Source organism: Suillus subaureus (genome assembly GCF_016647635.1).
Source record: "Suillus subaureus strain MN1 chromosome Unknown BJ212scaffold_36, whole genome shotgun sequence".
In the NCBI taxonomy this organism is placed as follows: Eukaryota; Fungi; Basidiomycota; class Agaricomycetes; order Boletales; family Suillaceae; genus Suillus; species Suillus subaureus.
This window is the reverse complement of record NW_024538592.1, coordinates 417,042-443,880: the sequence shown is the minus strand read 5'-3', so window position 1 is coordinate 443,880 and position 26,839 is coordinate 417,042. Positions and strand designations below refer to the sequence as shown.

The following is a 26,839-nucleotide window of genomic DNA, read 5'->3' as shown; positions in this document are numbered from 1 at the left end:
GCCTATCATAGAGCGTTTTTGATTGTGAACCTCTCAGGGAAGACATACAAAACGCACCAAGGCCAACACCAGCCAAATTTACCGTCCAGTCGAAGGGCCCTAATCCTGGACGGAAGGCTCTCGGAACTATGGCGATTCCGTCGGTAGTGGAGCTCGGCCTAGAAAGATGAGCAAATGATTTGTGGAACGAAAAAAGTAAATATGCAGGGACTGACCCTGCGATAGGCCTGCACGTGAAACTCAATCATATCGACCAATTAGACTTGTGTAAAGAAAAATTAAACTTAACTAACGTGCACGCTAGGACAATCATAATAGGAAATTCAAACTCCACGTAGGCTAACCCATGTGCACGAGACAGGAATATCATATGTATATGGCAGAGAACAAATAACTTCGCCAGCTGAGAAGGAAACCTGCTTGCGATAGATCTCAGTCAAATATATATATGAACGGAGGATCACCGTATCGCACCTGAAATACTGTAAAGTCAGCATGCTCATTGTGCTTGTGATATGGAGCATGTGCGCTGTCATGGGCGACCAGTGTTCAAGTTGCCTCTTGTCCGACTCTTTCACCGTTGGAAGGCACTATGTAGTTCCTTTGATACCACCCTGCCGGCTCTAATAAATACCGTCACCATGGAGGATGCAACTGCGAAACCATAGTGTGACATCAAACCAGTCGACTCACTGAGTCACTCTCCACAAGACTACCAAAAACATGTTAGCGGCCACTGGTTCCCACTTGGGAAAACCTGAGACTGGGTATTTTCCTGGTTATTGTGTTAACCGTAAGAGGGGCGTATGAATCTTGTATGAAGCAGTATCTGCATACCATTGAAAAACAGCGCTTCACGAATAGAACGCTCTAACGCTGTGAAAATCGTGATTTTGGCAAACTATTTGCAATGCTGTTCTTCGCCGTCAGAAAGGACGCTAACAGTAATGTGACCGGACTTTCGAATTTATCTGACGTGATAAAGTAGTTCGTCAGTGTCTCAGCATGATTGCGGAACAAAAAGTCAAAGAACAGAATAGCTACTAGCCTACCGTGTCGTGCTTACGAAATTTAAACCCCTCCAAATCATATAAACCAAGAGACCGCACCATTAATCCATAGCCAGTCCAATGAGTAAGCTTTAACGAGTAGCTGTATGAGCAAGTTACAAATGACAACGACCAACTATACCTTGATCAAAATATCGAGTCCTGAGTTCAAGCCACGGTGGCATGTTGCAAGACAAAATGCACAAACCTCCACGAGCACCACGTTACTAACGCTCTCGATCACTCAACTGTCTCAGAACGGGAGACGATTGAGAATGCTTGACTCACTGTAGCAAGTTCAATTTCCTGATTGTCTCATGACAAGTTGCCAGTTGGTTACAGAAGGAGAAGGCACGAACGCGGTGCAGTTGATCAAGATGATCATCACCACGGCTGCGCCCGAAACCCGGTATCCCACGGCCACGCCTAAGCCACGCCTTCGGCTGGAGTGCGCTCAAATGTGGTTTCTGTGTTTGGGAAGTTCCGTTTGTCGAGATCACCGGAGCTTCCTGCCAAGCAGCGCAATACGTCCGAGTCTTGTAACCCAATTTTAAGTTCGAAAAATTGAACGCTGGTCAGATTTATCAACCCACGCCACAATATACTGAGCAATAGTTATTATTATAGTCAGGCTGGTATGTAATCATGAACCATCGACGTAGGTCGACGTGTAGAGCGTATCAACGATAGCTACATCTCCCGTGCTCTAACACAATTCCCGCGTCTGCTTTCCCTCTATGTCGTTGAAAGTAATTTCGTCCGTATCGCTTGTCTTCAGGGAACGGGAACCAAACTTAGATAGATCCTCCAGTACAATCGTGGTACTTTCAACACCTATTAAAGTCGTGGCGAGAGGGTCGCGAACGCGTTTCCTGGGTTGTGATCCGAAAGTCACGATGGGTGTCGGAGTGGATGGTGATTCTTCTTCTGCCTTTAAATTGAATATGAACGCGACGACGACGCTCAAGTTTGCGACAATTAGAGACATAGAAGCCTGAAACGCGATCAGCAGCGCTCGGGGTCCAAACACTACACGTACCTCAACTATAGCAGCCATAATCACCTTCAACCCGCCAGCAGAAAAGATGTAATATGCATGGGTGAGACTAACAATCGTCGTGATCGCTGATGCAGAGAAGACAGATAATACCCGGACTTTTTGTGTCCTTGACAATCTGACTTTGTAAACGAGGCAAAAGGGAGCCAAGATCAGAACAAAGTCCCCTAGAACGTCGGCTGAAATTCGTCAGAAGACCAATGTATTTTATGAACAATGTGATCTCACTAATCATCTGCGTTATGGCAACATCCTTGCCGAGATTGCACTGCGGACGTGGTTGTGTTTTCCAGCTGGACTCAGTTTCACAAATCCACCACAATTGTGAAAAAAGTAGAGCCCATACAATGCCGAAGGTAATGGCAGTGTACATGAGAACCCTCCTAACAAAGGTTCCCGGGGCTGTGAGTCGTACAATGGTAAACAGTATGGATAACCTCGATGACCTATGTGCGCATGTCAGTTCCGTCGCTTTGCTGTGGCTCTAAAACCTCAGTGCCTTACCATACAATTACGTAAAAGCATTGGGCAAATCTGAGATGATGGTTGTGAGTTCTCCCATTTATAAGAAGCTATAAGACAGGAGAACACACATGTAGTATAATGCTACCCTCGTATTTTGAGGGTATTTTTCTGCGTTCTTCAGTAAGACGCATACAACATACACAGGAAACACTCACCGAAGTCTTGCAGATACAAACAAGAGACGACTAACAGGATGAAGTTGAATGTCATACCGAGGGTTGCCCATACATCATCAATCCACAGACGTCCCTGTCGCACACGAACATACAAGCGGAAAGAAGTGATAATGATTGCCATGATTGTGATGACAATGTCTACGACTAAGAAGAAACGTCAACTACAGCAACGCAGGAAGTCAAGTAATCAGACCTGCCTTCGATCTGAGCAAGGGTGGGGCCTGAGGGCGACATCATGCATTTTCGGAGAAAGTAAGTCGGGCAAACGGCATATATAACCCAAAATAGAGGAAGATGCCGCATTAGCAAGCTGTTCACGTGTAGACCACCGGTGAGCTTCTTTGTATGCATCACGACCGCAAGACGTTGCTGTGTTTCCGGATCATTCCACTACCTGAAAGTAGTAGATCAGCCAAGTCTTGCCAGACCACTATCTCGCCTCATAAAAGGGCCGATCTGATCATTTGTCTGGCGGCAGTGTATACAGCTACTTACCATGATTAGTATTGGCCGTTCTAGAAAACGATATCGAACAGCATTGAACGAGACAGGAGTGATTCGAAGGAAGTCTAGTTCCGGGTAGGCACGTAGGTGACCAGCCTCAATAATGCCACCCCTTGTTCCTTTATTTCACCTTTCAGGTCTGGTATCGCTGTTCTTGACGTCAGCAAACTGCGTGAATTTGCATCGATCAGGGAGAGCTGGAAAACATTTCGAGACCTCAAGATCAGTACAACCGAGGTCCTCAAGTGTGAAGTGCACTACGCTACCAATAGCAAGCAATGCTTCCAAACGGTCGTGGCAGATTTGCGAGTGATGGCAAGAACTGCGGGGAACTGTGGACTGCGCATGGCGCCATCATATACACCGCAAGAAGTGAGCTATATCTGAGGCTAACCTGACCGGTTTTGAGCAGAGAAAGTTGTTCGGGATTTGCCGAGCGGATAGCCTCGTGACTCAGAAGTTCAACCTGGGCGGTAAGTATTTTGATCGTCAGTCTACACTGTATGATATATCCTGAGAGCAACATCATTCTGCAGCTCGCCTGTGTGGGTACGATCAGCGTCCTTCTAGTCACTACTGATTTCGTCTCGCGTCCTCTACGATGGGTTTTGCTTCTGCTTTTCTCCCTTTTACAATCATGCCTCGCACAACTCTTGCCACAGTGCACCTTCATACTCGCGTACCTGCCACTACCTTGCATATAAGTCTCTTTCTTATTTTACTAATACAATGATATTCGTTTTCTGTAGCATTGCTACAGCGTCCTCCTGCCTCTTCTCACACGCCTCTCCGCCCTTTCGCACCCTCCCGCACCCTCCCCGCCTTGTCTCGCACCTTTTCACACCATCTAGCACCATCCCGCGTTGCCATTGCCTTGCGCCTTCACGTGCCGTCTAGCGCCGTCCCACGATGTTGCACACCATCTCGCAGCTTCCTGAATTCTCTCCCACCTTATAAGAGAGGATTTCTGGATTTCTATACCGTATGCACTGTAATCATGGAGCATCGACGGAGGTCAACGTGTACATAGAGTGAATCAACGATAGGCCACATCTCCCGTGCTCTAACACAACTCATTAGATCGCCTGCTTTCCCTCCCAGCTATTTACAGAATTTTCGTCGTCGTTGTCTGTCTTTAGAGAACGGAGACCAGACTTAGATAAATCCTCCAGTACGATCGGGGTACTTTCAACGCCTATAAAAGTCGTGGCAAGAGGGTCACGAACGCGTTTCCTGGGCTGTGATCCAAAGGTTACGATGGGTGTCGGAGTCGATGGTGGATCTTCTCCTGCCTTTAAATTGAAAATGAACGCGACAACGACGCTCAAGTTTTCGACGATTAGAGACATAGAAGCCTGAAGCGCGATCAGCAGCGTTCGAATTCTAAACACTGACACTGCACCTCAACCATGGCAGCCATAACCTCCTTTGTCCCTCCACCAGAGAAGATGTAATAGGCATGGGTGAGACTAACAATCGTCGTGATCGCTGATGCAGAGAAGACAGAAAATACCCGGACTTTTTGCGCCCTTGACAATCTGACTTTGTAAAGGAGGGAAAAGGGAGCAAAGATAAGGAAAAGGTCCCCTAGAACGTCGGCTGAAAATTGTCAGAAGACCAGTATATTTCATGAACAATGAATCCTCACTGATCATCTGCGTTATTGCAACACTTCTGCCGAGATCGCATTGTGGATGTGGTTGTGTTCTCCAGCCAGACTCAGTTTCACAAATCCACCACACTTGTGAAAAAAGTAGGGCCCATATAGTGCCGAAGATAATGGCAGCGAACATGAGGATACTCCTAAAAAAAGTTCTCGGGACTGTGAGTCGCACAATGGTAAACAATATGGATATCCTCGATGACCTGTGTGCACGTTAGTTCCGTCACCTTGCCATGTCACTGCTGGAGCATCAGTATCTTACCATACAACTGCGTAAAAGAATTGGACATCCCTGATGTGGCATTTGTGACGTCTCTCAGGTATAAGAAGTAAAGAGAACGTACATATAGTATAATGCTACCCGTGTGCTTTGAGGATATCTTTCTGCGTTTCTTCAGTAAGATGTATGCGACATACACACTGCGGAGACGCTCACCGTAGTCTTGCAGATACAAACAATCGGTGACTAATAGCATGAAGTTGAATATCATACCGAGGGCTGCCCACGCATCGTCGATCCACAGACGCTTCTGCCGCGCACGAACATACAAGCGGAGGGATGTGACGATGATAGCTACGATGGTGAGGACAATGCCTGCGACTAAAAAGAGTATCAACTCCAGCGACACGGTAAGTCAAGTAGACAGACTCGCTTTCAATCTGAATAAGAGTGGGGCCTGAAGACGACATGATACGTTTTCTGAAAAAGTAAGACGGGCGAGCGGCATATGTAACCCAAAAAATAAAGGAAGATGCCGCATTGGCAAGCTAACGGTTGACGTATAAACCACCAGTAAGCTTGTTTGCATGGACCACGTCATTTTGACCGCAAGACATTGCTGTGTTTCGGGATCATTCACCACCTGAAAGTAGTATGTCTTGATAGCCCATTACCTCATCTGATGAAAAGCTGATCAGCTAATGGAAGTTCTCTGGTAGAGCACTTTGTTTGATCAATCAGTGGAAATCGACTTAGGTAGAGGTTGTATGGCATTTCCGAACAGACCGCCCTTCAAGTTGATCTGATCATCGGCCTAGCAGCAATGTAGACAGCCACTTACCTTGATTAGTATTAGCCGTTCTTGAAAACAACATCGAACGGGGTCGAATAAGACTGGAGTAATCCGAAGGCAGTCCAGCTCCGGTAGCCACGTGGGTGACTGGAATAACATTGTTGTCCCCACCTTACCTTAGCTACTCCTACCAATTGCCGGACAGTTCACAGAGCGCAAGTAGATAGCCAGATAGATTTGGTATTCATTGATGTCACGAGCACTGCCGCAAGCCCAAAAGTTTCAAAGATTAATGGGTAGTCGGTTGTTCGGAACCCGGGTCCGTGTGCATCGCTGTTGTTGATGTCAGCAAGAGTTTATATCGATCAGGGAGATCTGGAAATTATTTCAAGACCTTAAGATCAGTACAACCGAGGTCCTCAAGTGTGAAGTGCACTACGCTACCCATAGCGCGCGATGCCCACGGCGGTCGTGGCAGACTTGCAAGTGGTGGCAAGAACCGCGGGGAAATAGCGCCATCATGTAGCCCGAGTGACCGATAAAATTTTCAAAGGGATCCCTCTCGAGATAAAGTTGCGACGGATATCCGATAGTCACCAATATACGCATGCAGGAAATCGCACGTATGGAGAAGCATACGTGGCGTGAACGTCGAAAGCATGACTGTCTGTTGTGCCATTCCTGCCCCGCAACTTTCTTGTTGATGCGTTAATATAATGCGAACTGACAATGAAAAGAGTGAGACCAATGGGCGAAAGTACAGACGGCATAACAATCTAAATTGCTCGCATCGTTAAGTTCAAGATCCCAAGTAATGGAAATATCAACAAAAAGCGTACCTTTGCAGCATAGTGACTGTGGAGGTAGCACCAACGACCGCGAGAGAGTTGCTGTATCGTCAACATGCTTCATGTCAGCTACTAGTACCTTGCAAAATAATATCATCAGGGGACTCGTGAACCGAAGATATTGTCATATATGCCGATATATGATCATATATAGGAAAGGTTTTCTTTATATTGGAATATAAAGTCATATAAAGCCATGTATAACGTCGGAAAACCACCGCAATCAACGTAAAGCACCCTGGGTAGACTCACGAATTCTCTGATGATGCATACCCAGGTGCGACGGGCGCCTTTACAATGACTGGTGTTAGGTCATTAGCGGCCATTAGGTGAGAATTATCAAAACGGCAGGCTTTCCAAAGTTGCGGCTTGTATTTGCAGGAAACTAGTCTTCTTGGTTTCTCTCGGTACTTGGTTTCCTGACTTACAAAACAGTGTGTAACCGGGGCCCGAGCTAGGGTGGGAGGGCGAATGTGATGCGTCTATGACCGACAGTCACTAGATTTGCCCGAGTGTTACAAATGGGAGGGATCGCGAATGAATTAAGTAGAGCTCTCGTTAGGATAGTACTAGGGTCAGACCTGGTTGGGAGAGGCACGTCGAGAAGAAGCTTCTTGAGTTGATGAGCGCGTTTCACGGTTAGGCGGGAGGAGGATTGAATCATCCAAGCTCTACGAATGATGATTTCAGACAGGGCTGACTACAAGAGAGATCTAGGAAAGAAAAGAAAAAACAATGGTATATATTAAATATTCTCACATTTCGCTCTAATGACGGTTGCTGAATGTACAGGTTCTTACTGATAATTGTACAATGATATTCGTTTTCAGTAGCATTGCTACTGTACAGCATCCTCCTGCATCATCTCACACCTCTCTCCGCCCTTTCGCATCTTCCCCGCCTTGTCTCGCACCTTTTCACACCATCTAGCACCACCCCGCATTGCCATGGTCTTGTGCCTTCACATACCATCTAGCGCCATCCCACGATGTTGTTGCACACCATCTCGCAGCTTCCTTGAATTCTCTCCCACCTCATGAGAGAAGATTTCAATATTTATATACCGTATGCACCGTAATCATGAAGCATCAACGTAGGTCAATGTGTACAGAGCGAATCAACCATAGACTGCATCTCCCGGGCTCTAATACAACTCATTAGATCGTCTGCTTTCCCTCCCTGTTTACAGAAATTTCGTCGTCGTCGCTTGTCTTCAGAGAACGGGTACCAGACTCAGATAGATCCTCCAGTACGATCGGGGTACTTTCAACACCTATAAAAGTCGTGGCGAGAGGGTCGCGAACGCGTTTCCTGGGCTGTGATCCGAAAGTCACGATGGGTGCCGGAGTGGATGGTGATTCTTCTTCTGCCTTTAAATTGAAGATGAACGCGACAACGACGCTCAAGTTCGCGACGATGAGAGACATAGAAGCCTGAAGCGCGATCAGCAGCGTTCGAATTCTAAACACTGACACCGCACCTCAACCATGGCAGCCATAACCTCCTTTGTCCCTCCACCAGAGAAGATGAAATATGCATGGGTGAGACTGACAATTGTGGTGATCGCTGATGTGGAGAAGACAGATAATATCCGGACTTTTTGCGCTCTTGACAATCTGACTTTGTAAAGGAAGAAAAAGGGAGCAAGGATAAGGAAAAAGTCCCCTAGAACGTCGGCTGAAATTTGTCAGAAGACCAGTGTATTATATGAACAATAAATCCTCACTGATCATCTGCGTTATTGCGACACTTCTGCCGAGATCGCATTGCGGATGTGGTTGTGTTTTCCAGCCAGACTCAGTCTCACAAATCCACCACAATTGTGAAAAAAGTAGAGCCCATATACTGCCGAAGATAATGGCAGCGAACATGAGAACTTTCCTAAACATGGTTCTCGGGACTGTGAGTCGTACAATGGTAAACAATATGGATATCCTCGATGACCTATGCGTGTGCACGTCAGTTCTGTCACTTTGCCATGTCACTGCTAGAGCGTCATTATCTTACCATACAACTGCGTAAAAGAATTGGGCAACCCTGATGTAACATTTGTAACGCATCTCAAGTATAAGAAGAAAATAGGACGTACATATAGTATAATGCTACCCTTGAGCCTTGAGGGTATCTTTCTGCGTTTCTTCAGTAAGACGTATGCGACATACACGCTGCGGAGACGCTTACCGTAGTCTTGCAGATACAAGCAATCGACGATTACTAGTATGAAGTTGAATATCATGCCGAGGGCGGCCCACGCATCGTCGATCCACAGACGCTTCTGCCGCGCACGAACACACAAGCGGAAGGATGTGGTAATGACAGCCACGATGGTGAGGACAATGCCTGCGACTAAAAAGGGTATCAACTCCAACGACACAGTAAGTCAACCAGCCAGACTCACTTTCAATCTGAACAAGAGTGGGGCCTGAAGACGACATGATATCTTTTCTGAGGAAGTAAGACGGGCGAACGACATATATAACCCAAAAAACAAGGAAGATGCCGCATAATTGGCAAGCTGTTAACGTATAGACCACCGGTAAGCTTGTTTGCATGAGCCACATCATTTTGACCACAAGACATTGCTGTGTTTCGGGATCATCCACCACCTGAAAGTAGTATGTCTTGATAGCCCGTTATCTCATCATGATGAAAAGGCCGATCAACTGATGGGAGTTCCCTGGTGGAGCATTTCGTGCAATCAATCAGTTGAGATCGACTGCGGTAGAGGTTGCATGACATTTTCGCACAGACCGCCCTTCAAGTTGATTTGATCATCTGTCTAACAGCAATGTATACAGCTACTTACCTTGGTTAGTATCAGCCGTTCTTGAAAACAACATCGAACAGCGTCGAACGAGACTGGAGTAATCCAAAGGCAGTCCAGCTCCAGTAGCCACGTGGGTGGCCGGTCTCAATAACACTGTTGTCCCTTGTTCTCACCTTACCTTGGTTACTCCTACCAACAGTTTACGGAGCGTAAGTAGATAGCCAAATAGTTTTGGTATTTATTGATGTTACGAGCACTGCTGCAAGCCTCAAAATTTCAAAGATGAATGGATGGTTGATTGTTCGGAACCCGGGTCCGTGTGCACCGCTTTTCTTGATGTCGGCAAACTGCGTGATATCATGATACAAGCAAGAGTTTATATCGATCAGAGAGAGCTGGAAAACATTTCAAAACCTTAAGATCAGTACAACCGAGGTCCTCGAGTGTGCAGTGCACTATGCTACCCATGGCAAGCAATGCTCACGGTCGTGGCAGACTTGCGAGTGATGGTAAGAACCGCGGGGAACCGCGGATCGTGTATAACGCCATCATGTAGTCAGAGTGACTGATGGAAACCTCAAAGCTATACCTGACAACTGTTTGTGCCTCGAACACCCTAGAGATGGATCCCTCTCGAGATAAAGTCGCGACGGATATCCGATAGTCACCAATATGCGCGTACAGGAAATTGCGCATATGGAGAAGCATACATGGTATGAACATTCAAAGCATGGTTGTCCGTTATGCCATTCCCGCCCTGCAACTTTCTTGTTGATGCGTTGATAAAATACAAACTGACAATGAAAAGAGTGAAACCAATGGGCGCAGGTACAATAATCTAAATCGCCCGCATCGTCAAAGCTTAAGACCCCAAGTAATAGAAATACTATCAACCAAAAACGTACCTTTGTAGTGACTGTGGAGGTAGCACCAACAAACGCGAGACAGTTGCTATATTGTCAACATGCTTTTTGTCAGCCACTAGTACCTTGCGAAATAATGCATACCCAAGTGCGGTAGCTTTACAATGACCGGTGTTAGGTCATTAGGGGCTGTCAGGTAAGAATTATTAAAACGGCAGGCTTTCCGAAGTTGCGGCTTGTATTTGTATCTACTAGCTAGGGAATTAGTCTTCTCGGTCTCTCTCGGTACTTCATTTCCTGACTTACGAAACAGTGCGTGATCGGGGACTATAGCAGATCCAGGACTCCTTAGCCATATCCGTTGCCAACAAGTGTCCTTTATTTCTTTGCCGCGTGCCCGCGCGACTCTCACTGACCACCCTGAAGTCAGACGATGGTTCACAGCCAACCCCTGACATTCGTCAAATGCAGGGCATGCATAGGGCGGGAGTCAGTAGAGGAGTCCGAGCTAGGGTGGGAGGGTAAATGTGATGCGTCGGTGACCGACAGTCACTAGATTCGCCCGAGTGTTACGAATAGAAGGTTCGCGAACGAATTCAGCAGAAGATAGAGCTAGGGTCAGGCCTGGTTGGGAGAGGCACGTCAAGCATAAGCTTCTCGAATCGATACGCATGCTTCACGGTTATGCGGGATAAAGATCGAATCATTCAAGCACCACGAACGATGGTTCCAGACAGGGCTGACTACAAGAGGGATCTAGAAAAGAAAAGATAAACAATGATATATATTAACGATCGAATTCTTACTATTACTTTGGGAATTTTATATAACCCCATAGTACGATTAACTCCGGCCGCCGCGCGTAAATAGCTGTCACAGCAAGACATCGACTAGCACTTTCCGGATGAGGGTAAACGCAAAAACGACACCGGTACCCGTACGTCTCCTTGAACGAAGACGGACTCACCACATGAAGTTTTCAACATTGTGTCTTGTCGAGCAGGATATCGACATCTGCATTGAATCGTTTAATTGGCAGGGCACTGAACATATCCACCGGGTGACCGGGTGCAGCTACTAATGCACCCGTGTTAGGTCCTCGTTGTCTGCGTTCCGACGAGACTTGAGTGAGGACAATTAGTTGGCAGGGCACTGTGAACAGATCCACCGGGTGACCGGGCGCAGATACTAATGCACCCGTGTTCAATTTTTGTCCTCAGTCAGGGGACAAGCCTCGAGTATAGTCTAGACACAAATGGCAAGAACGATCATGATCGATCGGTAAAATGCGACTTGCGGGGCAAGTTCCGCAGAAATGTAGAGGAAATTAAACGTTATCCATTCGCAGAGCTGAGGCATAAATTTATCGACCCTAAATAGAGGAAATTAGATGGATCCATTCGACAAAGACCCTCCTCCACTGACGTGGGAGTCGGGGATGAATTAACGTCGTTGTGCCCTAACACCATTCATTCGTCTGCTTTCCATCCCTATTGCTAAAAGAAATTTCGTCGTCATCGCCTGTCTTCAGAGAACGGGGACGAGACTCAGATAGATCCTCCAGTACAATCGGAGTACTTTCAACACCCGTCAAAGCCGTAGCAAGAGGGTCGCGAACGCGCTTCCTGGGTTGTGATCCAAAAGTTATGATGGGTGTCGGAGTGGATGGTGAATCTTCTTCTGCCTTTAAATGGAAGAAGAAGGCGACGACGACGCTCAAGTTCGCAACGATTAGAGACATAGAAGCCTGAAACGCGATCAGCAGGGCTCGAGGTCTAAACACTGACATCGCACCTCAACTATAGCAGCCATAACCTCCTTTGTCCCTCCACCAGAGAAGATATAATATGCATGGGTGAGACTAACAATCGTGGTGATCGCTGATGCAGAAAAGACAGACAGTACCCGGACTTTTTGCCCCGTTGACAATCTGACCTTGTAAATGAGACAAAAGGGAGCTAAGATGAGAACAAAGTCCCCTAGAACGTCGGCTGAAATACATCAGAAGACCGATGTATCTGATGAACAAGGACTCCTCACTGATTATCTGCGCTATCGCAACACCTCTGCCAAGATCACACTGCGGATGTGGTTGTGTTTTCCAACTGGGCTCGGTTTCACAAACCCACCACACTTGTGAAAAAAGTAGAGCCCATACGATGCCGAAGGTGATGGCAGTGGATATGAGAACCCTCCTAAAAAAGGTTTCCGGGACTGTGAGTCGGACAATGGTAAACAGTATTGACAACCTCGATGACCTATATGTGTATGCACGTCAGTTCCGTCACTTTGCCAAGCCACTGCTAGAGCGTCAGCATCTTACCATACAACTGCATAAAATAATTGAGCAATCCTGATGTGATATTTGTAACGTCTCTCAAGTATAAGAAGAAAAAAGAACACACATATAGTATAATGCTACCCTTGTGCCTTGAGGGTATCTGTCTGCGTTTCTTCAGTAAGACGCATGCAACGTATACACCACGGAGATGCTCACCAAAGTCCTGCAGATACAAGCAATCGGCGACTAATAGCATGAAGTTGAATATCATGCCGAGGGCGGCCCACGCATCATCGATCCATAGACGTTTATGCCGCGCACGAATACACAAGCGAAAGGACGTGACAATGACAGCCACGATAGTGAGGACAATGTCTGCGACTAAAAAGAGTATCAACTCCAGTGTTGCAGCAAGTCAAGCAGCCAGACTCGCCTTCAATCTGAGCAAGAGTGGGGCCGGAGGAGGACATAATTCGTTGTCTGAGGAAGTATGATGGGCGAACAGCATATTATATATAGTGCTATTCGAATCAAAAAATTTAAATTAAGTTGCGTTCAGAGTCAATCAACTTGCAAGACAACTTAGTGTATTGATCGTCCTTTCTCGTAAATTAAATACATACGCGGACCCTAAAAATTTCCTAATTTGTCCACCCTCGCGCCGGCTAAACCTTCGCATGGGAGTAGCAAGTGCGATGTCTCGCAGTATCGTTATCTACTACGTAGAACACAAGTTAGCTACATATAGTATTGCGCACCCAACCTTCCCATAATCAAAGTCTTTGAATATCTCAAACATGTATCATTGTTACTGAAGATACTGCATGAAAAATACTTGAATCGCTTAAATAAATCTTTCCCAAGAAACTCGAACACACTACATATGTCATGAAAAGGTTTAGACTCTGGAGTCCATGCATGTATTAATTTATGAGAGGATGGCTGTAAGCTGTCAAGTTGACTTCGAACACTTTAAATTTTTTAGAATCGAACAGGGCTAGCAGGCCAAGTACTAAATCGCCGTTACAGTCACTTGTACTTAGTAATGCACCGCCGTCCGTCCGATCAATAACACAGGCAAGTGCTGCCGCCTGTGCTTATCTGTAAACCACCAATATTTGATTTGTTTGTATGCATTGTGTAATGCTGCGTATGAGTTCGACAGGGATTGATAGATCATGAGAGATGAGTGAGGGGGAGTTAATTCAAGTACTGAAGATACGGAAAGTAAGAACATGCTTTTATATCAAAGTGAGTAGCTATAGCGGCACAAAGGGAACTCCATCATGATAGCCGGTAGAGTAGCACTTGAAACCGGTATTCGATAGCCGGCAGTAGTGACAAAGGGAATTCTGTAGCCAGCGGAGTGACACTCTTTTACAGTTACATCATGTCGATCATGAAACACTGCATACTTGCGCTCCACAACTACGTGGCGCTTGGAGGTCAGCCAGAGTGTGTGTCCCCTATAGCTATTACTCGTCCGAAATTCTCGGTTCCCAGAAGTTGCGTCACTTCAAGGTACGCGCATTGATATTGCTCCTTCAGGCCCACTATGCAAGACCCCGAGGAGCCCATTCTTGTTGGTTCCAACGGTTATTCTTTCATTAACGCCGTCTTGCTTCCCAACACCGCACCTGCTGCTCACTCCCCTGAATATTCATGTACATTCTGATTCAGCTCAATAGGGAGTTTTACCAAGTGACTTTTGGGTTTTTCACGGTACAAAACCGCGATCCACTTGGTGCAGGATAGGTATCAACTGCGTAACACATAGTAGGTATTAAATTCTAGTTGGTTACTCGAGAATTCAGTAAGTCCATATCTCCAATGCCCTCGTTCAACAAATACACATCTCCCTTCGTGTAGTCCAAATTCCAACTTATCCAAGCTCCTGCTGTTCACACCGCTTGAATCACAAACATGCTGTCACCATCTGATCATGCTCTGGCTTCCACTCATTAACCCCTTCTGTTTCACGACAGCGGATCTCAAGACTCACGGGCACTATCACACTTCATTTTGTACTTCTGCCTACGAGAAACCTGTAACACTTGGTATGTTTTCTTTCACCTGGATGCACCTTCCTCCCAACCCGCATGACATTGTACCCTATTTCAACGATTATCTTGGATCCCACGTCTCGCTTTGGTCTGATTTTCGACAACTCCGTGGTTCGGTCGAGACATGGTACCGTGGCCTCAGCAAACCCGCGACACTTTATTCGACTTATCGTCGCACTTGTGGGCTAAAACTCAGTATATCCACAATTTGGCACGCAACTAATTAGTACAGAGTACATGTTCAAGATACCACTAATCTGGGACTGGGACGAGCTTTTCGAAATATGTAGTCAATGTTAAAGGTATTTGTGGCGAGGATGCTTTGATTGCATATCCCGCACTAAGGAACTTGGGATGAGGACGGGAAAGAAAATACATGGGGGGAGGCGCGGATACGCTTGAGCGCGAGTCATTTCATTCTTCCCGGGACTCAGGACCCCCGGGGCCGGAGCCAGAGCCGGGGTTGGAGGGGTGGGATACCTTGCTCCACAGAGCAGCAATTCCATGTTTCTCTTTGGTATCGCGGGAAGGTGTCCGTCCACTTGGGTCACGCGAGGCGGAGCGGGAGCGTATGTTACCGGCCCCGCCGCGCCCAGAGGACTCAAAATCACCGAGATGATGGACTACATGTTCAACATCAGGCGAGTGCACATTGGTAAGATTTGCAGCTCCGCCTCTGCCAGTTGAGTGTCTGATAAGGGGATTATAAGTTTGTAAGTTCAAGATCACAAGAAAATGCAGTATGCATACATCGCTTGAGCATGAGCATGCTTCTTCCTTTCCTCTTCGTCCATATTGTCGATGCTGATGGCAGCTCCATGTTGAATATTCCCTGCTCCGCCTCGTCCCGTGGAATGAACTATTGGACCACGAGAACGAGACCGGGAGCTTGATATGTTGCCAATACCGCCTCTTCCAGAAGAATGCTAAGAAGTATTGGATTAGCATCAATGTTGCAGGACATGACATCAGACGGACATACCATCAGGTTGGATTCAACGTGCTGCTTCTTGACTTGCTGTTCATGTTCTGCCTGAACTGCAGCGTTGAGGACAGTTGCAGTCTGGGGGTAGCCTTTTCCCACATCCTGAGAAGGAGAGCGAATGTTACCCGCTCCACCCCTACCCACCGAGAACATCTGTATCCGCCAAGAGCCATGTGAGTAAGCATATTAGAGCGAAAGATGTGCAACATACCCTGTCAGGGTGCACCGCTTGCTCCCGCCCACGAGTCAAGTCAGAATCATCCGGGCCATCGACAGGGCGAGGATCACTTGAGACGGAAGAGCCTCGAATGTTACCTATGCCGCCTCTACCCGAAGATTGCTAACGCACGAAAGGATCATGAGATGCATGTAGCATTGAATACCACTGCACTTACAAATAATCCACGTCCCCGAGATGCAGACCTGCTCTCGTTGCTAATTGAATCTGACATGAGCACAAATTAGCTTCTGCAGCGAGAAACGATGGTGATGAAAATATGAAAGGGAGTGGAGTATATAAAGCTAGACAAGGAAGGTGGCCATAAAAGGGGCAGTGGCAGGGGCAGTATACAGCTACAGCTGTGTACAAGGTCGGATCCTGTCGGATCCTGCACAAACTTTGCCAGCGATGACACTGGAGTTTTGAGTGACAGGAAGACAGCTTTCCCTGGGAGATAATAAACCGAAAGAGGCAGCCAAGGCACGACAATGCGTGGTCGTGTAATAGCCTTCATGAAAGTTATATTTAAATTATTTCTCCAAACTGGCGCCCATCTTTCTTCCGGGAATATAAAAACACATGTCAAACAGAAAACTCACTTGTTTCGTTCACCAACGTCGCCCTATCATCGCTGTCATGCGTCGGCACTCGGCTCAGCCTCTGCTGTGGAAATGACTTTGAAAATGGAGATTCTCCGGAGCCTCCAGACATGATTGGCGTTCTGTTTATCGATTCTGCCAGCAATCGGAGGTTTATCGACCGACTATATTACTATTACGGGAGTTATGGTTATATCGATATCAAGGGAGGATTTAGATGAGTTGGCGTGCATGCATGTAGGGTTTTATACATGACTTCCGGATCCAACTAGTGAGTTGCACTGGTGACTGTAAACATCAACGTTGCTGGACCCTCCATCGTGCGAGCAGGTGGTCCCGCGAACGTTGTGCTAGGGGTTTGTAATTAGCGCACGTGTAATGGCCCCTCGTACTTGAATCCCTGCCCAAGGGCCAAACGTCCCCCTAATTTTCAAAATGGAGCTGGCTCTGGACTCGACTTCGTTTGGATTTCCTCGTTCAGGTGTTGTGACGTAGCTCGCCGGAATTTCCCGGTTGAGCGCTAGCGCAGGTTCGTTTTTCGATCTACAAGTTCGGCATACTGCACATATCCTCACTTGTTATCCTTATCGTCCCTTGCGCTCACCCGCCACTCCCTCTACTACGATTTTGTAGAATTCCTTTTGTTGCTCGATATATATGTCCTCGTTAGCATATATAGGGTATATGATATATAGTTTTCGAATTTGAATTTGAACAATTGATTTGGCCATCTACGCTCACATAAGCTCAGGTACCGGCTATTAATTGCCTTGGTCACATGACTCACATCGCAGTGCACGGTAGCGGGTTTCCCGGCCTCCCAGCGACTCCACCTGCTTGCGTCCCACCCCGAGGTAGCGCTCAAACCAGCACAACACAATTATGTAAATAGTGTCACCGACTCTAGCAGGAGCCAGACAAAGCTGGAAAACAAGTACTTGTACCGCGTTTGGCCCATCTGTCATTCCTGCTACCTTTAGGTAGAGGTCCGACTCAGCAAACGCCGCTGCCAGACTGAGATCTGAGACCCCGAAAACGAATATGACACCGCCAAGGCACCACAACGTATGGGCATCGGACGAGTAACAGGGGAGTACCAGTCTTATTTTAGCCGATGGGGCCGATGTCCCCCGGTTAATCACTGTTCGCTTCGTGGAGGTTGTGTTTGAGGACTTCCAGAGGATAATCTCCACTAAGAGACAACTACTATTGCAAAAGTCATACAAACTAAGAGAAAGCGCCATTAATCCATAGTACGGTGAGTAGATATAACAAGTAACTGCGAGAACAAGTTGCAAATAACGACGATCTACACCTTGAAAATTGCGAGTCCTGAAAACGACATGTCACAAGACAATGCAGACCTTCCAAAGTGTCGTAACACTCCTGATCACGCGACCTCCATCCTCGTACCTGCCTCCAATTCCAGAACCTTTAGATGCGTGAGACCACATGCCCCGCGGACCCAGTCGCGTACTAAGCGGTATTTCCGTGTTTCGGTGCATCCAGGGACGTCACACTGTGGTTTCTCTTTTGGCAGAGGTGGCTGTGGCGCCAGCACAGTGCCGGAAAGGACAGAAATGGGCACGCCTAATGTGAGGCGCATCTTTCCCTGAGCGACATCCTCCTGTGACATAGTAGACGAATCCGCCAAAGGTCGTGTACTGGACACCCACCGCCAAGTAGTCGGTAGGACGACCTCCTTCTCCTCTTGCTCGACCTCACGTTCACCTTCGGATGCACTGGCCTCTGCGGTGGAGAGAGCGCTGCGCTTGGCTTTAGACTTTGACTGCTTTTTGAGGAGGCGGTTGATAGTTTCTGCCTGCAGGGAGTGGAGTTGTATATAGCAGGGGATGACAAATAGAATGCCGGATATTCATTTGATGGTACGTGAAGTCATGAAAAATGTTCAGTGCCCTCCTACATGTAGTAAATATAACCGACGAACCTTCTCGTCCTCGAGCTTTTTCTCCGTGAGATTGCGACGTTTTCGTGCCGTCTCTTCGCGTCGAAGTGCGAGCTCGCTCTCTGTAAGTTGTTTCTTTTTTCGAGAGGATTCGCCAGTGGCTGTCAATGAAAGTTAGCGTTCAGCAGCTAGAAAAACGAAATTTGTAAAAATGGCAACATATGGGGATACGAACAACAATTCGTCAGAGAAATAACGAGGTTTGGGAACTCGAAGAGAGAATGAAGAAATAGACAACAAGGGAACACACATAGAGATACATGCGAAGAGCCTACAACACTTGCGAGAACCGCCTGGCGGGAAGTCATCGGGCGCGTGGAACCCACCGCCTCCCCTTCGTCATCTTCATCTTCTGACTCTACGTCGATATCTGCGCGTCATAAGCCCAACAATCAGTCACGCGCGCGAGGAGGGACTACGCAGAACACACCACCAGAACGCCCACGTGATCCAGTATCTTCAGTGCTAGGCACGCTCGGTAGCTTGAGTTTGATCTTAAGACGGGGCTGCTTAGGCGGAGACGGAGGAGGAGAAACCTCCTCAGACTCGGGAGCGTCCTGAGCACATAGAATCAGTATGCTAATAGCCAGAAGTAGATGATATCGACACACCTCTTGTTCAGGTTCAGGTTCTTCTTCCTCGTCCTCAGGCTCTAGTTTCTCCTCCTCCCCTTCATTATCATCGTTTTCGTCTTGGAGCTTCTGATCGACCTCCATTTCCGCGTCAGAGCCTGAATCTGACATTTGCATATCTGCTTGTAATAGTTAGCGGGCAGACACGGTATATTTAGTCGAGGTGTGGGAGCGAGAAAGCGGCAGAAAGACGGTCGTGAATAACGAACCTGAACCGTTGTATTCGTCGTCATCATCGTTGGACACGCTTCTGACGACTCTCCTCATGTTGCATTGATCCAAAGAAAATTGAAACCCAGATATCCTTACACAGGACATCCACAAGCATCAGTGACACAGTTCAGTCTGCATTTATTAATACACTATCCATTATGCTCAACTCTTTCCATTCGCCTAGGAGTGTCGCTTAGAGGAACTCGTGAGTCGTGAGCACAGCGATAACTTGATTGTAAGTCTCGATCGAAGAACATTCTGATCATACAGGTGCACGCGTACGGCAGCTTCACCTGCTCCACTGTAACCGAATCCCGGAATTCGTCTACATACTTCGCGGACCGAGTGATAACTCAAATTGTGGTCACTGGTTCGGAATGCGATGATGTCTGATGCTAAAACAGTCTACTGCATCATGTATCATGCATTATGGTCGGGTCCAACTTGCTCGCTTCCCACTTACATGCACCGCCTCCTGGTTTTATACGTACTCTCCAGCATATAATGACGTTGGTGCTGCATATTCAACAAAAAAAAAAACGCTTGTTATCAATAGGTTTGCAAACGATGTGAACAATGTGTCCTGAGTTCACATAAGTCAGATTTGTATTTTACTTCTTTCCTCAATTGAATGAAACGCCAGTAGTGTCGCTGCATACAAACCATTATTAAAGGTAGAAAATACGATTTCCCACAGTGCCGCACCTCGCTTGAACCTCAAGGCCTCACAGGATCAACCGAAGATACTGCAGGACAGGACTAACCATACTAGTGACTAGATCTATGATCATGATGAGGTTTACGCCGTCCATGATTGTGCCAACGTGGCAGGGCACTAGCTGCGTATAGAAGGTTGCGCAGTTTAGGTGATGCTTTCGACCGTTCTTCGATCACTGCATGCGGTTTAAGCGGTAGCGCTAATCTCTTCCGCACACTCGGGTGTTTTGCAAATTTAGTTGGTGGGTGTGGGGGCTTCATAGTACTATTTAACTTAGGCGCGATCAGCTGTGCTTAAACCTGCTCACTCCTACTGACCCTTCGATTCAACGCAACGCCGCAGACCTCCATTTGCACTAATAGTAGGCTCATCACCATGGGTAACCGCTCGTCATCACCTCAAAGGCCTCAAACTGTGAGGCATTTAAACATTATCTCGGTCGTTAGATTCAATCACTGACCTTGCCATTAGGATACCCCTGGTACAAATGAAGCGCAGCTGTAAGTGCAAATTTCATTATAAACTGCAGTTATAAAATTACGAGGCACAGACTCAGAGAGGCCTCCGATGCGAACCCATCTGTCATTCCGTCTACATCCATCAGGAAACAATCAGATTATCCTTCGACATCTGGTGGCTTGGGCGATATCTGGAAGTGCTCAATGATCATCGATTCGACAACCTCTACTGAAGTACATATGATGTTCCCCTGCGAATCCCGCCGACTAATATATGTTGGACAGGTTGCTGTCAAATCTATCAGGACAACGGACATACACAATGAAGATGCTATCCAAAAAGCGAAGAAGGTATGGTAGCATTTATTTCGTAATGTGCAGTGCATTGAATGCCCACTCGCAGAGACTTCGCCGCGAAGTAGCTGTGTGGATCAAATTGAAGCATGCGCATGTTCTCACTCTTCATGGCACGGTCTCCGGTTTTGGACCATTGCCTGCCCTTGTTTCTACATGGATGCACAACGGGGCACTTGATGGTTACCTGAAGCGCACGAGCCTCACCATGAAACAGAAACTAAAGCTGGTGAGATTTATCATGCCAAATATGAGTCCTTACTCAATAGATTCCCTTGTTTAGTTGAAACAGGTGGTGGATGGCTTGAGGTATCGTATGTGATCGCCGTTCCGAGTACGCGTTTCCTTTCTAACAACCTCTCTAGTTCATGAACAGGGAATAATTCACGGAGACTTGACCAGCGTATGTACTCTTCGATGCTTTGGAGTCTTTACTAACTCTATAATTAAAGACAAATGTTGTGATCGACAGCGATGGCAATGCATTTTTGGCAGGTTTTGGTCTCTCGATGGTTGTCGCAGAGAGTGACAGATCGTACTACCACTCGAATTCGAGAGGCGCTGTCCGGTGGTCAGCGCCCGAATTGATCGACTTACCGGAACCAGAAAGCGTTCTGGATGGCAGTGACAGCGTTGTCAACTTACCGAAACCGAACAGTCAGAGCGATGTATTTTCACTCGGTTGCATCATGCTACATGTGAGTCGCGTACGCTGAACCCTTTCGAGTTTCACCTGAATTTTGCATTGTACAGGTCTTTTCGGATAGACCTCCCTTCTGGTGGATTAGCAATGTTCAACGTATATTCATTGCTCAGTCCAGACGCGTAGAGCCATATCGGGTCGAACCTGCTGTGACCATTAGCCACCAGCATTTGGATTTCATGCGGAAATGTTGGTCAGCCAAGCCTGAGGATCGTCCTTCCACCGGGGATGCTGCTTCCTTTGTGGAATATGAACTAGCCAGTTTATCTATTTATTTTATACCTCATCTGACTTCTTTACCAGGGACGTGCAAGCAGCGCTGTGACTATACTACAGCCGGTTACCCCTGATACATATGAAGCACCGTCGTAAGTGCAAATTTTCTCATACACTGCGGATATGAAAACACGAGGCACAGACTCAGAGTGGCCTTCGATATGAACCCGTTTGCCGTTCCGTTTACATCCATCAAGAAGCAATCAGATCATCCCACGTCATCTGGTGGCTTGGGCGATGTCTGGAAGTGCTCAATGACTACGGGTCCAGCCACTCTAGCGACCTCTACTGAGGTACATATGATGTTGCTCTGCGAATATTACCGACTAATATCTGTTGGACAGGTTGCTGTCAAAACTATCAGGGTTACGGACATACTCGATAAAGAAGCAGTCCAAAAAGCGAAGAAGGTATGCTAACATTTATTCTGTAACGCGAAGGGCATTGAATGCCCGCTCTCAGAGACTTCGTCGCGAAGTAGCTGTGTGGATCAGATTGAGGCATGCGCATGTACTCACTCTTCACGGCACGGTCTCCGATTTTGGACCATTGCCTGCTCTTGTTTCTACATGGATGGATAACGGAGCACTTGATGGTTACTTGAAGCGCACGAGCCTCACCCTCACCATGGAACGGAAACTAAAGCTGGTGAGATTTATCATGCCAAATACAAGTCCTCGCTCAATGGATGCCCTTATTTAGTTGAAACAGGTGGTGGATGGCTTGAGATATCGTATGGGATCGCCGTTCCGAATACACGTTTTCTCTGACAACCTCTCTAGTTCATGAACAGGGCATAATTCACGGGGACCTGACCAGCGTATGTACTCTTCGATGCTTTGGAATCTTTACTAACTCTATAATCGAAGACAAATGTTCTGATCGACAGCGATGGCAATGCATTTTTGGCAGATTTCGGTCTCTCGATGGTTGTCGCAGAGAGTGACAAATCATACTACAGTTCCTATTCAAATGACGCTATCCGGTGGTTAGCGCCCGAATTGATCGGCTCATTGGACCAAGAAAGCATTCTGGATGACAGTGACGGCGATAGCGACTTACTGAGACCGAACAGTCAGAGCGATATATTTTCGCTCGGTTGCATCATGCTACATGTGAGTTGGGTATACTAGACCCTGTTCGAGTTTCACCCGAATCTTGCATTGTACAGGTCTTCTCGGGTAGACTTCCCTTTTGGTGGCTTAGAAATATTCAACAGGTACTCAGAGCTCGGTTCAAGCACGTAGAGCCATATCGGGTCGAACCTACTGTGACCGTTAGCCACCAGCATTTGGATTTCATGCGGAAATGTTGGTCAGCCAAGCCTGAGGATCGTCCTTCCACCGAGGATGCTGCTTCCTTTGTAGAATACGAACTGGCCAGTTTATCTATTTGCTTTATACCTCATCTGACTTCTTTACCAGGGACGTTCAAGCGGCGCTGTGACTATACTACGGCCGGTTAATTCTGTAGACAACACTGCCGCCTCCGCAGATTCCGCAACGTGAGCTTTCAACTGAGGATCAGATCATGAAGAAATGGTCTCTCATACCATGACAGCCCCCCGTCGACGATACCAGTCGTACCAGAGCCAGGACCGAGTATCACTATGCAGCCGTATGTCTAATCACCATGACATGATGGATAACACTGAACATGCGGGCTACAGAGATGCATTGCTTCAAAGATCACCGCAAGTTCGGCCAGTTCCAGTATCCGATATCACTGTTCTGCAGCCGTATGTCTAATCACCATATCATGATGGATAGCACTGAACATGCAGGCTACAGAGATGCATCAATTGGGATACCTGCCCCGCAAGTCGAGGTGCAGTTCGATCTTCCTATACCATCCAAGACAGTGGATGAAAATCTTGCACCGTAAATTTTTCACATGGCTCTGGGTTATAGGTCGCTTCCTCACGAGATAACAGTGGGGCCGTGACTATACTACAGTCGGTTACCCCTGGTACAAATGAAGCGCAGCCGTAAGTGCAAATTTCCACATGAACTGCAGATATCAAAATACGAGGCACAGACTCAGAGAGGCCTCCGATGCGAACCCATTCGCTATTCCGTCTACATCTATCAAGAGGCAATCAGATTATCCTACGTCATCTAGTGGTTTGGGCGATATCTGGAAGTGCTCAATGATCATTGATCCGGAATCCTCTACTGAGGTACATATGATGTGTTACCCTGCGAATCTCGCCGACTAATATCTGTTGGACAGGTTGCTGTCAAATCTATCAGGACAACGGACATACACAATGAAGATGCTATCCAAAAAGCGAAGAAGGTATGGTAGCATTTATTTCGTAATGTGCAGTGCATTGAATGCCCACTGGCAGAGACTTTGCCGCGAGGTAGCCGCATGGATTGAACTGAGGCATGCGCATGTTCTCGCTCTTCACGGCACGGTCTCCGGTTTTGGACCGTTGCCTGCCCTTGTTTCTACATGGATGCACGACGAGGCACTCGATGCTTACCTGGAGCGCACGAGCCTCACCCTCACCATGGTACAGAAATTACAGCTGGTGAGATATATTATGCCAAATATGAGTCCTTACTCAATAGATTCCCTTGTTTAGTTGAAACAGGTGGTAGATGGCTTGATATATCGTATGGGATTGCCACTCCGAATACACGTTTTCTCTCTAACAACCTCTCTAGTTCATGAACGGGAAGTAATTCACGGGGACCTGACCAGCGTATGTACTTTTCAATGCTTTAGAGTCCTCACTAACCCTCTAATTGAAGACAAATGTTATGATCGACCGGGATGGCAATGCATTTTTGACAAATTTCGGTCTTTCGGTGGTTCTTGCAGAGAGTGACAGATCGTACTACCGCTCGTATTCGAGTAGCGCTGTTCGCTGGTTAGCGCCCGAATTGATCAGCTCACCGGAACCAGAAAGCATTCCGGATGACAGTGACAGCAATGTCGACTTCCCGAAACCAAACAGTCAGAGCGATGTATTTTCACTGGGTTGCATCATGCTACATGTGAGTCGCGTATTGTAGACCCTGTTCGAGTTTCACCTGAATTTTGTATCGTACAGGTCTTTTCGGGTAGACTTCCCTTCTGGTGGCTTGGAGATGTTCGACTGGTATTCGGAGCTCGGTTGGACTGCGTAGAGCCATATCAGCTCGAACACAATGTAATCATTAGCTACCAGCATTTGGATTTCATGGGAAATGTTGGTCAGCCAAGCCTGAGGATCGTCCTTCCACGGAGGATGCTACTTCTTTTGTGGAATATGAACTAGTCAGTTTATTTTCATTTTTATTTTTTGCCTCATCTAACTTCTTTACCAGGGACGTGCGACTCGATTTAGACGTGTGCGCTAGTTAATTGCAAACAATCTGATACTTCGCTCATTTATCTCATTAGACCTTTTTCGCGCCTGAACAGCAAAGCAACAACACTAGCTATGTGCGTCCGGTTTTATCCTTCCTGAGCTCTTACCAGGCCTGACACTGAGACAGGGCAATGACCTTCCGGGGTGATAACACGAACCATACGCCTCGTCGCTCAGCAGACGCATCATCTCCGCTTGGTTGGCGCAATTTGTTCGTTTCCCGCGCTCCAGCACTCGACCTACAAATGAGTCCCTATCAATTCACCTCCCGCCCCGGCGTTTGAATCTCGGCTTATTTCCTGTGAGAATGTCCAGGCGTCCCGTGTATGCTGATCCTTGCCGCGATGAAGATGTGAGTCGCTTGTCATCACCCCTTTGTGATGTCACTCAAATTATCTTGCAGAGATATGGCATTACCCCTGAGTCCGACGCGGAAGCAGCTGCAGCTATGCAACGTACGAATGTCAACAATGCCGGCAGCTCAACGCAGCAAGTACAAGGTGTAGCGGGGGCACAAGGGTCCCAAGGACAAAGTGCTCAGGGGCAAAGTTCTGATTCCGCAACAGGAGAACCTCTAATAGAATGCTGTGGATTTTATCTTGCTCGTCGTCGACCTGCACCGAACTAGTCCTTCCATCGGTTTATCATGGAGACCATTGTGGTTCTTCTGCAAAATCATTCCTCGACGCGTATGAGTCAACCCAAGCACTTGAGGATGGAAGAGCGGATGTAGTGGAGGATTTGAGTGTACATCGGATAGGCTGAAGGACGAGGGTAGTGAGTGAGTGTGGGTTGGTAACGCCGTTGTATGTGAGTGACAATAGGCCTGGAGCGGCTGATGGTTTCAATGGGCTTCAAAATGTGTGTAGAATATTGCTGTCATTATCAGAATCAGTGAATACTGCCTTGCTATCAAACACGCCGGTCCGTTATAGACGAACTGTGAGATATTGCGTAACGGATGGTGTCACATGTACCATCTCGTGAACCTCGTGACTGTACAAAGTCTACAGATGTGTGACGCGAAAACAGGAGGTGAATGAAAGTGAAGAGGGCTTCAAAATGGCCTGCTGTCTTCTTCTTAGTGATCTGCTGTGTGTCACTGAGGTTGGCGATAGTATTCCATTCGTCTAGCTCGGAGTGTCGCTTAGATGAACTCGTGAGTCGTGAACACAGCGATAATTCGAATCCTCGATTGTACATCTTGATCGAAGAACACTCTGATCATGCAGGTGGCAGCTTGACCTGCTCCACTGTATTCACTGTAAGTGAATCCTGGAATTCATCTACTTCGCGGACCGAGTGATAACTCAAATTGTGGTCACTGGTTCGGAATGCGATGGTGTATGATGTACAACAGTTCACTGCATCATGCATCGTGGTCGGGTCCAACTTGCTCGCTTCCCACTTACATGCACCGCCTCCTGGTTGTATACGTACTCTCCAGCACATAATGACGTCCATGCTGCATACCAAAAAAATGCTGCATGTACATGTTACAACTAGTAAATGATGTGTCCTGAGTTTACTAAAGTCAGACTTGTA

General features: G+C 47.1%; 9 protein-coding genes across 9 annotated transcripts; 1 reads left to right on the top strand and 8 right to left on the bottom strand.

The window, feature by feature from the left end:
* Positions 1-1,675: 1,675 nt before the first annotated feature.
* BJ212DRAFT_1381702 (uncharacterized protein) lies at positions 1,676-2,531 on the bottom strand. The gene is made up of 3 exons (XM_041336667.1): positions 2,335-2,531; positions 2,089-2,285; positions 1,676-2,043 (listed from the first exon to the last, which is right to left on the bottom strand). Exons 1-3 carry the CDS (start codon positions 2,477-2,479, stop codon positions 1,756-1,758), a joined length of 630 nt encoding a protein of 209 aa, XP_041188966.1. The 5' UTR covers positions 2,480-2,531; the 3' UTR covers positions 1,676-1,755.
* A 111-nt stretch (positions 2,532-2,642) lies between these two features.
* BJ212DRAFT_632064 (uncharacterized protein) lies at positions 2,643-3,286 on the bottom strand. The gene is made up of 2 exons (XM_041343705.1): positions 3,005-3,286; positions 2,643-2,951 (listed from the first exon to the last, which is right to left on the bottom strand). The coding sequence occupies exons 1-2, from the start codon at positions 3,156-3,158 to the stop codon at positions 2,749-2,751; spliced, it is 357 nt and encodes a 118-aa protein (XP_041188965.1). The 5' UTR covers positions 3,159-3,286; the 3' UTR covers positions 2,643-2,748.
* Positions 3,287-4,199: 913 nt separating this feature from the next.
* Positions 4,200-5,768, bottom strand: BJ212DRAFT_632023 (uncharacterized protein). The gene is made up of 7 exons (XM_041343704.1): positions 5,628-5,768; positions 5,411-5,575; positions 5,319-5,358; positions 5,237-5,266; positions 4,960-5,177; positions 4,714-4,910; positions 4,200-4,666 (listed from the first exon to the last, which is right to left on the bottom strand). Exons 1-7 carry the CDS (start codon positions 5,662-5,664, stop codon positions 4,388-4,390), a joined length of 966 nt encoding a protein of 321 aa, XP_041188964.1. The 5' UTR covers positions 5,665-5,768; the 3' UTR covers positions 4,200-4,387.
* Positions 5,769-6,580: 812 nt separating this feature from the next.
* Positions 6,581-7,784, bottom strand: BJ212DRAFT_1302858 (uncharacterized protein; the record flags this gene model as incomplete). The annotated part of the gene is made up of 7 exons (XM_041333338.1): positions 6,581-6,710; positions 6,827-6,877; positions 7,088-7,136; positions 7,264-7,289; positions 7,417-7,535; positions 7,595-7,634; positions 7,708-7,784. The coding sequence occupies 7 exons, from the start codon at positions 7,782-7,784 to the stop codon at positions 6,581-6,583; spliced, it is 492 nt and encodes a 163-aa protein (XP_041188963.1).
* A 93-nt stretch (positions 7,785-7,877) lies between these two features.
* BJ212DRAFT_631956 (uncharacterized protein) lies at positions 7,878-9,645 on the bottom strand. The gene is made up of 8 exons (XM_041343703.1): positions 9,642-9,645; positions 9,234-9,551; positions 9,017-9,181; positions 8,925-8,964; positions 8,843-8,872; positions 8,562-8,779; positions 8,316-8,512; positions 7,878-8,268 (listed from the first exon to the last, which is right to left on the bottom strand). The coding sequence occupies exons 2-8, from the start codon at positions 9,397-9,399 to the stop codon at positions 7,993-7,995; spliced, it is 1,092 nt and encodes a 363-aa protein (XP_041188962.1). The 5' UTR covers positions 9,400-9,551; positions 9,642-9,645; the 3' UTR covers positions 7,878-7,992.
* Positions 9,646-11,783: 2,138 nt separating this feature from the next.
* Positions 11,784-12,596, bottom strand: BJ212DRAFT_1381674 (uncharacterized protein; the record flags this gene model as incomplete). Its single annotated transcript, XM_041336666.1, has 3 exons — positions 11,784-12,212; positions 12,260-12,456; positions 12,506-12,596. Coding segments are annotated over 3 exons (576 nt in total), but the record flags the coding sequence as incomplete, so codon positions are not given.
* Positions 12,597-15,129: 2,533 nt separating this feature from the next.
* On the bottom strand, positions 15,130-16,374 carry BJ212DRAFT_631905 (uncharacterized protein). The gene is made up of 5 exons (XM_041343702.1): positions 16,190-16,374; positions 16,006-16,134; positions 15,792-15,947; positions 15,560-15,735; positions 15,130-15,500 (listed from the first exon to the last, which is right to left on the bottom strand). The coding sequence occupies exons 1-5, from the start codon at positions 16,244-16,246 to the stop codon at positions 15,224-15,226; spliced, it is 795 nt and encodes a 264-aa protein (XP_041188960.1). The 5' UTR covers positions 16,247-16,374; the 3' UTR covers positions 15,130-15,223.
* Positions 16,375-18,054: 1,680 nt separating this feature from the next.
* On the bottom strand, positions 18,055-19,631 carry BJ212DRAFT_631817 (uncharacterized protein). The gene is made up of 7 exons (XM_041343701.1): positions 19,421-19,631; positions 19,279-19,330; positions 19,010-19,108; positions 18,830-18,949; positions 18,562-18,680; positions 18,290-18,435; positions 18,055-18,240 (listed from the first exon to the last, which is right to left on the bottom strand). Exons 1-7 carry the CDS (start codon positions 19,445-19,447, stop codon positions 18,204-18,206), a joined length of 600 nt encoding a protein of 199 aa, XP_041188959.1. The 5' UTR covers positions 19,448-19,631; the 3' UTR covers positions 18,055-18,203.
* Positions 19,632-22,858: 3,227 nt separating this feature from the next.
* BJ212DRAFT_1381652 (kinase-like domain-containing protein) lies at positions 22,859-25,201 on the top strand (the record flags this gene model as incomplete). Its single annotated transcript, XM_041336665.1, has 14 exons — positions 22,859-23,048; positions 23,105-23,296; positions 23,358-23,437; positions 23,494-23,550; positions 23,603-23,671; positions 23,724-23,813; positions 23,867-23,920; positions 23,971-24,112; positions 24,166-24,231; positions 24,284-24,469; positions 24,524-24,554; positions 24,606-24,643; positions 24,693-24,938; positions 24,995-25,201. Coding segments are annotated over 14 exons (1,648 nt in total), but the record flags the coding sequence as incomplete, so codon positions are not given.
* Positions 25,202-26,839: the final 1,638 nt, after the last annotated feature.

What these genes read in the sequence shown, in the direction of transcription:
- BJ212DRAFT_1381702 (XM_041336667.1), bottom strand. Translation starts at nt 2,479, where the DNA reads ATGTACACTGCCATTACCTTCGGCATTGTATGGGCTCTACTTTTTTCA. An exon ending in TGCCATAACGCAGATGATTA is followed by an intron (nt 2,286 to 2,334) that starts GTGAGATCACAT and finishes GACGAATTTCAG; the next exon opens with CCGACGTTCTAGGGGACTTT. An exon ending in TTATGGCTGCTATAGTTGAG is followed by an intron (nt 2,044 to 2,088) that starts GTACGTGTAGTG and finishes ATCGCGTTTCAG; the next exon opens with GCTTCTATGTCTCTAATTGT.
- BJ212DRAFT_631905 (XM_041343702.1), bottom strand. Translation starts at nt 16,246, where the DNA reads ATGTCAGATTCAATTAGCAACGAGAGCAGGTCTGCATCTCGGGGACGT. An exon ending in CTCGGGGACGTGGATTATTT is followed by an intron (nt 16,135 to 16,189) that starts GTAAGTGCAGTG and finishes TTCGTGCGTTAG; the next exon opens with CAATCTTCGGGTAGAGGCGG. An exon ending in AAGCGGTGCACCCTGACAGG is followed by an intron (nt 15,948 to 16,005) that starts GTATGTTGCACA and finishes TGGCGGATACAG; the next exon opens with ATGTTCTCGGTGGGTAGGGG.
- BJ212DRAFT_631956 (XM_041343703.1), bottom strand. Translation starts at nt 9,399, where the DNA reads ATGATGTGGCTCATGCAAACAAGCTTACCGGTGGTCTATACGTTAACA. An exon ending in CACTCTTGTTCAGATTGAAA is followed by an intron (nt 9,182 to 9,233) that starts GTGAGTCTGGCT and finishes TACCCTTTTTAG; the next exon opens with TCGCAGGCATTGTCCTCACC. An exon ending in AGGGTAGCATTATACTATAT is followed by an intron (nt 8,873 to 8,924) that starts GTACGTCCTATT and finishes ATGTTACATCAG; the next exon opens with GGTTGCCCAATTCTTTTACG.
- BJ212DRAFT_632023 (XM_041343704.1), bottom strand. Translation starts at nt 5,664, where the DNA reads ATGTCGTCTTCAGGCCCCACTCTTATTCAGATTGAAA. An exon ending in TTCTTTTACGCAGTTGTATG is followed by an intron (nt 5,178 to 5,236) that starts GTAAGATACTGA and finishes ACGTGCACACAG; the next exon opens with GTCATCGAGGATATCCATAT. An exon ending in TGCAATAACGCAGATGATCA is followed by an intron (nt 4,911 to 4,959) that starts GTGAGGATTCAT and finishes GACAATTTTCAG; the next exon opens with CCGACGTTCTAGGGGACCTT.
- BJ212DRAFT_632064 (XM_041343705.1), bottom strand. Translation starts at nt 3,158, where the DNA reads ATGCATACAAAGAAGCTCACCGGTGGTCTACACGTGAACAGCTTGCTA. An exon ending in CACCCTTGCTCAGATCGAAG is followed by an intron (nt 2,952 to 3,004) that starts GCAGGTCTGATT and finishes GTTTCTTCTTAG; the next exon opens with TCGTAGACATTGTCATCACA.
- BJ212DRAFT_631817 (XM_041343701.1), bottom strand. Translation starts at nt 19,447, where the DNA reads ATGATGACGACGAATACAACGGTTCAG. An exon ending in GAAATGGAGGTCGATCAGAA is followed by an intron (nt 19,109 to 19,278) that starts GCTCCAAGACGA and finishes AGGAGGTTTCTC; the next exon opens with CTCCTCCGTCTCCGCCTAAG. An exon ending in CTCTTCGCATGTATCTCTAT is followed by an intron (nt 18,681 to 18,829) that starts GTGTGTTCCCTT and finishes TTTCATTGACAG; the next exon opens with CCACTGGCGAATCCTCTCGA.